This window comes from Pleurodeles waltl, chromosome 10, assembly GCF_031143425.1.
Source record: "Pleurodeles waltl isolate 20211129_DDA chromosome 10, aPleWal1.hap1.20221129, whole genome shotgun sequence".
Lineage (NCBI taxonomy): Eukaryota > Metazoa > Chordata > Amphibia > Caudata > Salamandridae > Pleurodeles > Pleurodeles waltl.
In genome coordinates, this window is record NC_090449.1 from 103923716 (window position 1) to 103936819 (window position 13104).

General features: G+C 42.2%; 1 protein-coding gene across 1 annotated transcript in view; it reads right to left on the reverse strand.

The window, feature by feature from the left end:
* GNPTG (N-acetylglucosamine-1-phosphate transferase subunit gamma) overlaps nucleotides 1-13104 on the reverse strand; it is a 55400-nt gene that overhangs the window by 23113 nt on the left and 19183 nt on the right. The window contains exons 6-9 of the mRNA XM_069209877.1: nucleotides 8762-8855; nucleotides 3533-3647; nucleotides 1363-1445; nucleotides 762-890 (exon numbers count right to left, since the gene is read on the reverse strand). Coding sequence (XP_069065978.1) covers nucleotides 762-890; nucleotides 1363-1445; nucleotides 3533-3647; nucleotides 8762-8855 — 421 coding nt within the window. The remainder of the gene's footprint in view (nucleotides 1-761; nucleotides 891-1362; nucleotides 1446-3532; nucleotides 3648-8761; nucleotides 8856-13104) is intronic.

The window sequence follows — 13104 nt, forward strand, 5'->3', positions numbered from 1 at the left end:
CACATAAACCCACAATTAATTCCTACGACCTGGGTAACAAATAATTTGCTGTCTGCAAGCACCTCATATTGCGGAAAGGTAGAACAAAATGTCCCTGTTTTTAAAAACATTAAATAGTTTGAGAACCAGTTAACTAAGTGCATGATTGTACGCAGGTCAAGTGGTTCACAAACAGCAAGTAAATTAGCCAATCAGATAAAAAAATTTAGTCTGTCTAATTATCAACACGTTGTTCAGTTTTATTATTCTCAAAAACTACTAAAAGTGTTTAAAAAAAACTTAAAATAAGCTAAACTGGACTGAGCAATATCTATATGTCGAGTTTGGTCTAAATTTGTATCAGCAGTTTTTGCTTTAGTAGGGAAGAACCATTGCTATAGGGATCTTTATGCTGATTTCAACATCTGAAATCTCTTTGAATAACACCCTCCCATTTTAGAAATATGCTGAAACAATCCATTGCCGGAACACAGCCTGTTCCTTCTCCCTTTATCTTTTTGGAAGTTATAGTTATCGTGGTCATTCCTCTTCTTGCGATCTTCTAAATCTCAAACCCTCCAAGTGAGGGAAAACTGAAAAACAGAAACATTCCTGTAGAAGTATACTGCCCCGGAAATAGCAAACCCGATGAAAATGTTTTTTTCCCTCTTCCTTACCTATCTATGGATAGACGGTTATAACCATCATCATAACTTATGCATAATTAATTTTTTGCATAAATGTGTTAATTTCAAGAGAATTATGGCAGAATATTTTCTTACGTTTTTGCATGTCTCCAGTGTTTCCAAATGAACAACTTTTGTCTTTCTTTGTTTTTCAGATTGTTTTCCAACTGCAGACTTTATATAGCCGACTTCTTCAAAAATTGCTTTCAGTTTTTTCTTGTATCCCTGGAAGCAAAAACACAATCAACATTAAAACGGTCTATTAGTAGTGAGGCTATTCACAATACCATTCATTTATAGGTTCCGCATAAAAAGTGGTAAATAATATTTTGCTACTCATTAAAATAATGAATGCTGCAATATGCCGTATGCATCCTATTCTGGCACAAAGATAAATCAATCTTTTTCTTTCCCTAGTTGGCTAGCATGATTTCACTTTTGTCACCAGCTGCCACTCACTGGCTGATGTAAAAAAAAAAAAAAAAAAAAAAAAGGCATTTTTTACCAAATACTCTATAGCTTTTAATCCACGTGTATCAATCGACAAAAGATAATTATGAAAAACTGCTATCAGTTCATGTATTTTTATATGTGTCTTATTTTCTATAACTTTGAAAATGTAACTTTGATCTGGCTTTACAAGCCTGTAGTAAGTTAGATGTTTAAGCTGGGTTTTTGAGTAAGTAAGAAAGGGCACCTGTAAAGTAATCAGCTCATCATAGAGAGCCTGTTCTGCTTCATCCCATTTACGCCGCAGAGTTTCCGACAGTGTAGGGTACACTGAAATGTAAAAGATAGAGCTGTCATTAAATTTGTGTACATACAATTAAAAGTAGCATTGAAATAAACATGCATTAGCTCAACCAATAGGTCTTGCCTATGCAAAAGCTATTTGCTTTGCAAATGTGTTTTGGCCATGTTGTTCACCAGCGTGGCTGCTGTTCAGCATGGTTAAAAGTTAGTGGCCTAGAAGAGGGTGTCGTGGAGAGGAGTAGAGTGTCGTAAAGAAGAGTGGCACAGAGTATGGTGTATTGGAGTGGCATAGTTTGAAGTTGCATAGTGTGGCATACACTGGAGTAGCATAGAGTTGAGTGGACTGGTGTAGAGTGCAAGTGCATTGGCATTGCAGAGTATAGTGGCATAGAGTGAAACTGGTTGAATGCAAAGAGTGTAGAACGCACTGGTATAGAGTGGAGTTTGCAGAGCGAAGCAGTGCAGAGTGGAGTGGCGTTCAGTTGAATGGTGCAGAGTCGAGTGGCATAGAGTGCAGTGGTGTAGAATGATGCACAGTAGGGTGCAGTGACAGTGCAGTACCAGAGAGTGCAGTGATGCTGAGTGGAGTGTCAGAGTACAGTGGTGTATGCTGGAATAGAGAGCAGTGGTGTAGTGTAGTGATGCAGGGTAGAATGCAGTGGTGTAGAGGGCAGTGACAAAGTGCAGTTGTGTAGAGTGCATTAGTGGAGTGCAGTGGTGAAGAGTAGAGTGGTGCAAGGAGCAGTGCAGTGGCTTAGAGTGGCTTAGAGTGCAGTGGCGTAAAGTAGATTGTTTCAGAGTAGAGTAAAGTGGCATAGGCTGGAGTGTTGCAGGGTAGAGTGCAGTTACATAGAGTGGCATAAAGTGTAATGGTGTAAAACAGTGAAGAATGCAGTAGCACAGAGTGCAGGGGTGCAGAGTAGATTAAAGTGGCATACAGTGGATTGGCCTAGAATGCAGGGGCACAGAGCAGAATGTTACAGAGTAAAGTGCATTGGGGTAGAGTTTATTGGCATAGAGTGCAGTGGCCTAGAGTGCAGCGTTGAAGAGTGGCGTATAATACAGTGCTGTAGCATGGAGTTGTGCAAAGTAAATTGGTGTGACCAAGACTGGGGTGGTGTAGCGTGCAGTGGTGAAGAGTGCATTGGCCAAGAGTAGAGTGGTAGAGAGTAGAGTAGAGAGGCATAGCATGAAATGGCATAGAGTGGGGCGGTGCAGAGTGCAGTGGCATGAAGTGGTGTAAACTGGAATGGTGCAGAGTGGTACAGAGTAGAGTGGAATGGCGTAGAGTGGAGTATTCATGGTGTGGTAGCACACTGCCATTAAAGGCAACACATTTTCAATTAAAATGACCATTACATTTGCACAGACATACGGTTTCACTAATAACACTATACAGTGCTTAAACGATAAAGTGTGGAAATGGTATCATTTAGTTTAATTATTCATTTTGATCATATGAAAGTATTTGTTTCCACACATTTCAGGAATAACAAAAGATGTGCTTCATCTGTGCTTTAATAATGCTGATATTTTCTGAAATACATACAGTTTAGTTCATTTAAATATTGTCATATGCTAGAGAAAAAAAAACCTTTCCCATTCCCCAGTATCCAGCAAGATTGTCACATAAACCTCTCACTTTGAAGTCAGTGAAAGAAAAGTAAAAACAGCGCCCTTTGAAGACAGCGCCTGTCATTTGACCTCAGTCTTTGAATGCACTGCAAATGTTAATTTTGGCGAAGAATACAGAAAACATGATTTAGGCAACGAGAGAGGAGAACTGGACCTGGAGAGCCTAAAGCAAATAAAGCCAGCAAATGGAAAACCAGAAAGTGCGAGTTACAAACCACAAACCCAATGGTAATTAACGAACGGAATGCATTCCCAGGTCAGCTTTCTGAAAGACCCAAAGATTTCTTTAGCAAACCAGACGTGTGTTGTCTGGTAGGCTGCGACCTAATGAGTGACTAGTGATGTGGAAAGCATAGAGGTCCTTCTTGCAAATAAAATCTCTTCCCAGCATATTTTATTCAACCTTAGGAGTGAGTGAAGTGCAAACCTTGGAAGGCATTCAACTTAGCAACCATAGTGGCATGCCTGCATTGTCATACCTAGTAGAGAATGAGGGTGGCAGACCAGAGGTGTCTCGAAGGTCAGGGAGTACACACAGGTACTTGGCTCAGACACTTGCACCAATTTATTGCTTCTTCCGCAAACAAGAAGAACCTGAAGAAAGGAAGAAAATTAGAAAGAAAATGTAACTAAAGTGGTATGAACATAACTGAGGTGACAAATATCTGTGATTTGATTGTAGTCTGTGACATAATCATATGAAGTGCATATGATCATGTCAAGGTACAAATCACACATTTTTGCATCAAATAAAGGAAATGTTTTATAACTAGAACGCTGGACTGCCATCTGCTTTGCACGAGTGAACTTTGACTTTGCCTTAATCCACATTAATAGACTTTGAGGTTATCTGTGCCACATCAGTGTGCCAACTTATGTTGTTCTTAGTTGCTTAGGAAGGCATTGGCCTTTAGTCCTCCGGGGTGGGGGGATGAGTTGGTTGGTGCCCTACTGTGTTTGTGCACCTCAGGCTAACTGCTCTGCGGTCTGTACCTTTTGTGGTTAGAATGTGTGGAACCTTATTTGTGCCCCAATCGCTATGTGTAAGTCATTTGTAATCTAGAGCAAGTAGCTGTGGTCAGTCAACACCCGCCAAAGATTGGTGAAAAACGAATTTTGTTGTGGCTACAAGTCAGTCATATGAAGCTTGTTTATCGATGCAAAGTATGGCCATAAATGCAAAAATGAAACATTTTTTTTTAACTGATTACAAAGCCAATATATGTCCCCATAAGATGATGTACATTTCACCCTACAGGGAGTGCAGAATTATTAGGCAAATTAGTATTTTGACCACATCATCCTCTTTATGCATGTTGTCTTACTCCAAGCTGTATAGGCTCGAAAGCCTACTACCAATTAAGCATTTTAGGTGATGTGCATCTCTGTAATGAGAAGGGGTGTGGTCTAATGACATCAACACCCTATATCAGGTGTGCATAATTATTAGGCAACTTCCTTTCCTTTGGCAAAATGGGTCAAAAGAAGGACTTGACAGGCTCAGAAAAGTCAAAAATAATGAGATATCTTGCAGAGGGATGCAGCACTCTTAAAATTGCAAAGCTTCTGAAGCGTGATCATCGAACAATCAAGCGTTTCATTCAAAATAGTCAACAGGGTCGCAAGAAGCGTGTGGAAAAACCAAGGCGCAAAATAACTGCCCATGAACTGAGAAAAGTCAAGCGTGCAGCTGCCACGATGCCACTTGCCACCAGTTTGGCCATATTTCAGAGCTGCAACATCACTGGAGTGCCCAAAAGCACAAGGTGTGCAATACTCAGAGACATGGCCAAGGTAAGAAAGGCTGAAAGACGACCACCACTGAACAAAACACACAAGCTGAAACGTCAAGACTGGGTCAAGAAATATCTCAAGACTGATTTTTCTAAGGTTTTATGGACTGATGAAATGAGAGTGAGTCTTGATGGGCCAGATGGATGGGCCCGTGGCTGGATTGGTAAAGGGCAGAGAGCTCCAGTCCGACTCAGACGCCAGCAAGGTGGAGGTGGAGTACTGGTTTGGGCTGGTATCATCAAAGATGAGCTTGTGGGGCCTTTTCGGGTTGAGGATGGAGTCAAGCTCAACTCCCAGTCCTACTGCCAGTTCCTGGAAGACACCTTCTTCAAGCAGTGGTACAGGAAGAAGTCTGCATCCTTCAAGAAAAACATGATTTTTATGCAGGGCAATGCTCCATCACACGCGTCCAAGTACTCCACAGCGTGGCTGGCAAGAAAGGGTATAAAAGAAGGAAATCTAATGACATGGCCTCCTTGTTCACCTGATCTGAACCCCATTGAGAACCTGTGGTCCATCATCAAATGTGAGATTTACAAGGAGGGAAAACAGTACACCTCTCTGAACAGTGTCTGGGAGGCTGTGGTTGCTGCTGCACGCAATGTTGATGGTGAACAGATCAAAACACTGACAGAATCCATGGATGGCAGGCTTTTGAGTGTCCTTGCAAAGAAAGGTGGCTATATTGGTCACTGATTTGTTTTTGTTTTGTTTTTGAATGTCAGAAATGTATATTTGTGAATGTTGAGATGTGATATTGGTTTCACTGGTAATAATAAATAATTGAAATGGGTATATATTTGTTTTTTGTTAAGTTGCCTAATAATTATGCACAGTAATAGTCACCTGCACACACAGATATCCCCCTAACATAGCTAAAACTAAAAACAAACTAAAAACTACTTCCAAAAATATTCAGCTTTGATATTAATGAGTTTTTTGGGTTCATTGAGAACATGGTTGTTGTTCAATAATAAAAATAATCTTTAAAAATACAACTTGCCTAATAATTCTGCACTCCCTGTAGTATCAACTCAAGCTTCAGCAAATGTAACACACAGGACGTTGATTTGTATTTCCAGGTATGAAAGTGTGTCATTGAGAGGCACTGGTTAATACTCTACTGCTATTTAAAGAATCGGTATTCCTTGCCTCGCTCTTTGTCAAGAGGAGAACAAGAGAGATATATGAGGTACTGATGAGCTTTACTCTGTATAGATTTCTGACTCACTATATCTGCTTTGTCCCAAATAAACAGAAACGTGCAAGGAAGCAGCTGGTCTTCACTGCTGAGCTGTGCATCTTCTAATTCACCGAACCTTCAATCACGGAGGGATCACTGGTGGCACGCAGCTATACAGAGAGCAGAAGAATGGTGAGGGACTCGTACGGTGCAAGCATGTGCAGAAGCAACTACACTGCACAGCCGCAGAGGAGAACAGCGGAGAGAGTAGATGGTGGCGATGGGACGCCAGGTGCAGGAGGTGAGCTGCAGGAACAGGAGGAGGTCAGGCACTGGGAGGCTGATTCTGCTCTGCAGCTTCCTTACTATGCAGTCTCTATGTCTCAACGAGCAACAGTGTGCAGGGAGAGATGGCTGTGGCATGGCGCTATTCTCGATTACGAACCATGATTAGCCCTGCATTTCGCAGTCACTCGCTCTCACACCTCTTCTCTTGCCTTAGTATCAGGAGGCGAGGAAAAAGGTCAGGAGCCATAATGGCCAGGAATGGGGTGAGGGTTAGAGGACTAAGGGCCAGATGTAGCAAGCAGTTTTGCCCATTCTGTGTCTATGGGAAAATGTGTTTGTACATATGGCCCTAGATTATGAGATTGGTGGAGCGTACAGAACAGATATCCAACGCAAGCATCACAGTCTGAGCATTTCCTTGCTGAGCCTCAGCTCTGGTCTGGAGTTTAGCTAGCTAACGCAAGCAAGCATGGTTAAGACCTTAGAACATTTTTTTGCAAAGATTGTCTTGAAAGTTGAACCAAAATTATCATACAACAAAAAAAGTGAGTAACTGCAAGTCAAAATTGATGGAGGTCGAGCACAGTGGAGATGGCAGTTCTGCACTGGCTATCATGAATGGTGAACCCCAGAGAGGCCCGGCTGGACCGCTCACCAAAAGAGGAACGCGCACTCAGCCAGAAGAAGATATGAAAAAGCCCTTGGTGTGAAGCGTGGTCCTCCTGGGAGAGCCTGAAGTGGGGCAAGAGAAGGCATGAACAGGAGTACTTAGTATGAAGCAGCTTTCAATGGGGAGACACCAAAGGGAAGTAAGAAGCACACACAGGAGGACCCGCGAACCTGAGCCACAAATGGTGACGCGGTCTCGTCCCTGAGAGTAGCAAGGAGTGGACAGCCCTGGCTGGAACAACAACAGATTCCAGGAGAGGTCAGTGGAACTGACCCAGCCCTGTCAAGAGCTACCCAGCAGGCTGAGGGCATGGGGGCTGAGCAGGCATGAACCATGGCAGGAATTGGCCTGTGTGAAAGAGGCTTAGAATGGCTGCAAGCACCGGGGGTCATCCCAAGGGCAGACACCTACCTCTGTAGACAGACACAACATAAGAGACCATATGAGCCAGTCTGTACACGTCTGGGAGCAGAAACACAGGGTCGTCTGGCAAATTTCAGTGGTTTTTCGTGTTTGAGTCTGAACTATAACTGTGTTTTTGACCGTGGTTTTTCAGTGAACTATAGAAGCACAAGTAAAACACATATCGCACAAAATACCTTTGGCTCCTTTTATAACACAAAAAACAGACATCTTATTTCTCCGAGACATGTCAACTACAGATATAACGTTGTTACTGTGAAATATGGATTTCATGCAACAGGAAACTTAGTATCAACCTGAGAATGGTATGATTCAAGTAAAATATAGATTTTATCCGAATGGTGAGCACAGTATCTTTCCCTCCAGCCAATCCGTCTCAAAGAATGGCAGTGCATTTCGATAAAAAACAGACCAATCACTCTTCAGTTCTCCACCACTTTAATGCAGGGAGTGAACCGCTTATGCCCAACTACATCACCCAGATTAGTGCAGTGGATAAGAACAGTTTGTCCACCACACTAAGGAGAAAATCCTTTTGGTGCAAGTACCAGAAGGATTTTAGTTTTGAAAAATGATGTTTGGACGAAAGGAAGAAGTTTGCTGCGCCCCAACATTATTTTTTTAATTTTTTTATTAGTGTGATGCACAACATGGCGCTATCACACTACTTGTAAGTGAAACAAGTCGAAATCATTAGCCCCAACTGGCTTCACTTTGCTGCTCATGGGGTACAACTCTACCTCATGAGCACCGATGTAAACGGGAGTGGTACTGCTGGAAGGGGAACTTTGGGCCTGATTTAGAGTTTGAGGGACAGGCTACTCAGTCACAAACGTGACGGATATCCCGTCTGCTGTATTACGATATCCATAGGCTGTAATGCGATCGTAATAAGGCGGACAGGATACCAGGATGGGGACCAATCAAAAAACCTACTACGCACCAGAGAAAAATGTAAGGAGAAAAAAAAAAAAAAAAAAAGACGTAGCGGTGGGGGCAGGAAGCCTTAACAGCTAAGGAGTCAGAAACTTCTTAGGGAAAGGTGAACAATAATCTCTATTCTAATTGCAAAAAGAGCCCATAAGTTACTTTTCAATCTGCAGCTTCAAAACTCGCCCACAGCCCTACTTAAAATGGTTTTAATTATTAATTGACCAGAAACAGAATCCATACTCTGCAAAGGAGGCTTTGCAGGTTTCCGAAGATTTTATTTTTGGGAAATTAAACTTCATTTTGAATTTGGAAAAAAAGTCAACACATACTCACTGTCGCACAATCATACCTAATGTCTTTTATAGCTTTGTAAACTACAGAAACAAAAATGCAGCACACTGTAAACAAATAGCATACCTTGGTTTGTCTGTTCTTGTTCCCACAAGAATCACCTTCTCTCATCCACATGCCGACAAACGTGTTGTTTTCAATTTCCCACTCATGCCAGATTCTGGAACATTGTACACCGGATTAGCGTGTTAGAGTCAAACATTGAATATCAAGAAAACATCAAGCAACTTCATTAAACCAAAGGTGCTTTCCGCAATCAAACGCCAGATGCACTATTATCACTTTTATATATCTAAAATATTTTATTGCTTATTATCCCCTTTAGCTTTTCATCTCTAGCCTTCGTACCTCAAGCTGAATTTCACTACCTAATGAAATACTGAATTGTATTTTTTTGTTTAATAATAATAATTTTTTTAATCCATGCATGCACAGTTCTTACGGCTCTCTGGAGTCAGTTGTGCTTTATTAAATACTCAGAATTATACTAAACAGAAACCGGTGTGAGCGACCACAATCTATGGGCGATGCTGGCAATTTCTGTAGGACGAACACAAGGTACACACACCATGGAAAGAGATCAAGCACTGGTAAAACCAACAGGTGCTGCCTACTCTAAGCTATTGGTCTTACCAATACTTGTTCGTAAAGCACTTTTAAAAGTAGAAGGACGAAAAAAAAACTTTTCAAGATACTGGAGAAAAAGAGAAGACATATCTTAAGGTATCCCAACACTGAATATTTGTAATCTTTATAAAATACATTTTGTACATTTCAAATCCTTTTTTAAGGAAGAATGAACAGATTGAAAAAGCCTGGTTCATGTGATCAAGCTTAAAAATAACAGAAGACTGTCTGCAGGTACTTAAATTACACTATTGTCTGAGGCAGAAAATATAGAGATTTAGGAGTTTAGCAGAAACTAGCCAAGGCCACTTGGAACGTGAACAAATAGTTCAGCCACATGGTGACCTGCAGCAGCCCAGGGGCTTAATGTGCCTTCTCACAAACATCAGTTGAGTAAGTGAAGCACTTATCAGTGCTGTAATGCTGCCTTCATATAGCATGTGGAACATTTCAGGACCGTGGTACATGTACCCAGACATGGAGAGATCGGATTATCTAGCAGCACTTGTCAACAAAACGTTGCAGCCGCCATTTCAAGACTAAGTCCCTGTGTCCTAAAAAAATGTTATTGACACTCTGACCCCGACCCCTTAGGCAGTTGCAGGAGAGAACCATAAGGGCCCCCCACCCCCACCATTTTCTAATAATAATTAGAAAGAAAATAAATAAATAAAATCGAGCAGCAGGTACAGCAGTGCTCCTGCTGGAACGACTGTACAAGCTTCCATCCCAGGATACAGCGGTACCACGGTGGTGGAAGTTTGCTTGGTGGGTACCACAGTAACAGCAAAAAACAACCAAGAAAAAAAAGAAGAGAATGCGCGTTTGGCAAGCCTGGCTGAAGGATTGGCGTTGGTTGGACACTGGAGGGAGTTGGGCGCAGGTCCCGACTTAAGTCTCAGGCCTGTAGCTAACACCAGCTGCGCAGCTGAAGGCCTGGCTGTATGCAGGGGGTTGGAGGCAGGTCCCGGCTTAAGTCTCAGGCCTGTAGCTAACACCAGCTGCGCAGGTGAAGGCATTGCTGTATGCAGGGGGTTGGGCGCAGGTCCCGGCTTAAGTCTCAGGCCTGTAGCTAACACCAGCTGCGCAGCTGAAGGCCTGGCTGTATGCAGGGGGTTGGGCGCAGGTCCCGGCTTAAGTCTCAGGCCTGTAGCTAACACCAGCTGCGCAGGTGAAGGCCTGGCTGTATGCAGGGGGTTGGGCGCAGGTCCCGGCTTAAGCCTCAGGCCTGTAGCTAACACCAGCTGCGCAGGTGAAGGCCTGGCTGTATGCAGGGGGTTGGGCGCAGGTCCCGACTTAAGTCTCAGGCCTGTAGCTAACACCAGCTGTGCAGGTGAAGGCATTGCTGTATGCAGGGGGTTGGGCGCAGGTCTTTGCCGATGGCCACTGATGATATCTAACATGTCATGAGTGATGGAATCCACGGGGTTATAGGCAGTGCACAGAAGGAGTACAAGTTGCATTTAGCTCAGTAAACTATAAGTCCCGAATTTCATTGGTTCTTAAACATTAGTTTTTATCTCATTTCAACATCTTTCTATAATAGGTACTTTAACCTTTGTTTTTTTTCAGTGCATTTCTGTTTTTAAACCAAGGTAAGCTTTGAATACGATACCTATCTATTACAACACTGAAACCTATTTTTTTCAATGACTATATAGGAATGTAGCAAAGAATCTCATCCTGATGAAGGCATTTGTAAATATTCTTTGCGGCTAAAACGGGTTCGTTGATGGAAGGAGGAAGGGTGTTGGTGGAGGATGAGAGAGAGGGCATGGAAGTAAAAGGCATGCCTCAATGCAAACACACCAAATCAAATACATGTTAGAAGATGTATGCAACTGTACTGATCACCATCTTGTCCCACAACCGACTGGCCATCTAGCATGGGCACACGCATCTAAGTCCACGAATCAGCCACTTAACCACTTTCAAACCTGACACAGCAAAACAACTTGTCACAACAACTTTTAGAAACAAATGCACTTGGTTGTAAACCAAACTTGGCCTCGTTGTACCACACTGATGCTGAAAGGTCCTACTGGATGAACACCTTCCTAAGGTGTTACAGACGAAACCTCCTCACAAGCATTTCCCTGCTCAAGTATTAAAATATATCAACACCAATTCCTCTGTACACTACATACTTCCTATAATCTCCAGCCTTGATGACTGCATCCCTTTCTTCAGCAGACCCCATGCAACAACTGATATCCTATGTAGAGGCATCTCCTGGGATCCACGTACAAATCTGAAACTCCCGATGCCCTGCAAAGGTGTCCAGTTCTTCCCCAGACAAATCATCATAAATTAAAAATTAATTAACAAAAGTTGGCAACGCCTTCACCTTCCCGATGAGCAAGATTTCCCAGTTTCTGCTGGTTGGCGGTGTGGACATGGTTTATCAGATGTTCCACCTTTCTGTCCAGCTGCAGCACAGAGTAAACTGTGCACTTCTGTAACTCTACAAACTCCTGACACGCTCTCTAGTGCGTGGCATCTTTTCTGACTCGACCACCCCGAGTGTTTTGGAAGAGTCAATGCTGAACAAAGTGGGCTGGCATACTTTTATTGTGGTCATCAAGTCCCAGCGTCACAGGAGATTTTCTGACCATTTGAAGGGTGCAAGTTTTTAATATCACTTTAACCTTAACCTTCTTAGGCAGCATCAAGCAGCAGTATCAAACACTCTGGTCCTGAAAGCAGCATATGTTTGAGAGGGCCAATTCAGTTCTCCCTCGTCAGTCTCAAGTCCCAGCATGCTGAAGGCAAAATGCCATCACATTTGAAGCAGAAACCATGTCCTCTGATGGGTAACTACCTCCACACAAGGTTGCTGGCCCACATGGATGTCTCCACACTACGCGTTTTTGTCACAGTGAATGGCCAAATGATTAAGTGCAGAATGGTGCCATGAAAGTGGATGTGTCCATGAACGATACATACTACCTTGAGCAAGGTTAACTGTTGCAGTGAGTCTATTATAATAAATAAATAGCGGTTGAGAAACACAGGTGGCTAAGAAAATAGAATTAGATTGCTATCAGTTTACAAATATCTTAGGAACACTGGGGTGGGCAAGTATAATCCAATGCACTCCATTAAGAACTCAAAACACAAAGGAATTATGGACTATTTGTGATTCACATAAGAACATAAGATGTGGCACTGCGACCATCATTGTCTGTGTCAATTTGCTAAGTGAAAGCCTAGAGGCAGGAACACACAGGAGTGTTCAAAGTAGCTGCTGCGGGGCAGGAAATAGAGGTAGTAATGTGTACAGTGATTAAAATAGTAAATGTCGATATTTAGATTAAAGCAAGGTATACAGTGACTGGAAATGTTTTAGAGGCAGGAGATGTGTGTACTAATTACAAATCAATATAGAATAAGATTGGTTTGGGTACACTAGTCTACATTGGCACAAAATGTCAAGAAAACTACACCAACCGATAGGTCATTTGTCAAAGCAACAAATAAACATTAGATATGCATATTTTGTCAGTAGTAATAAATTACAAGTTAAGTGGATTTTGAAACAGAATTTTTTTTCCAAAAGATGGGACCAGTGTTGAGGATGTACACACTCCATAGATAAAGTATAAGAATGAGTCAGTAACTAGTGGAAGTACTTTGAATGAAAACTGTAACAAGTGAGTATTTACTGTATCAAGAGACACGTGATGTATGTGTAGACTGAAAAAAGCTATCCTGCAAAGAACGGTCTATAATTAGATTGACAAAATACAGTATAGACCAGTATAAAACGGTTGTCAATGACA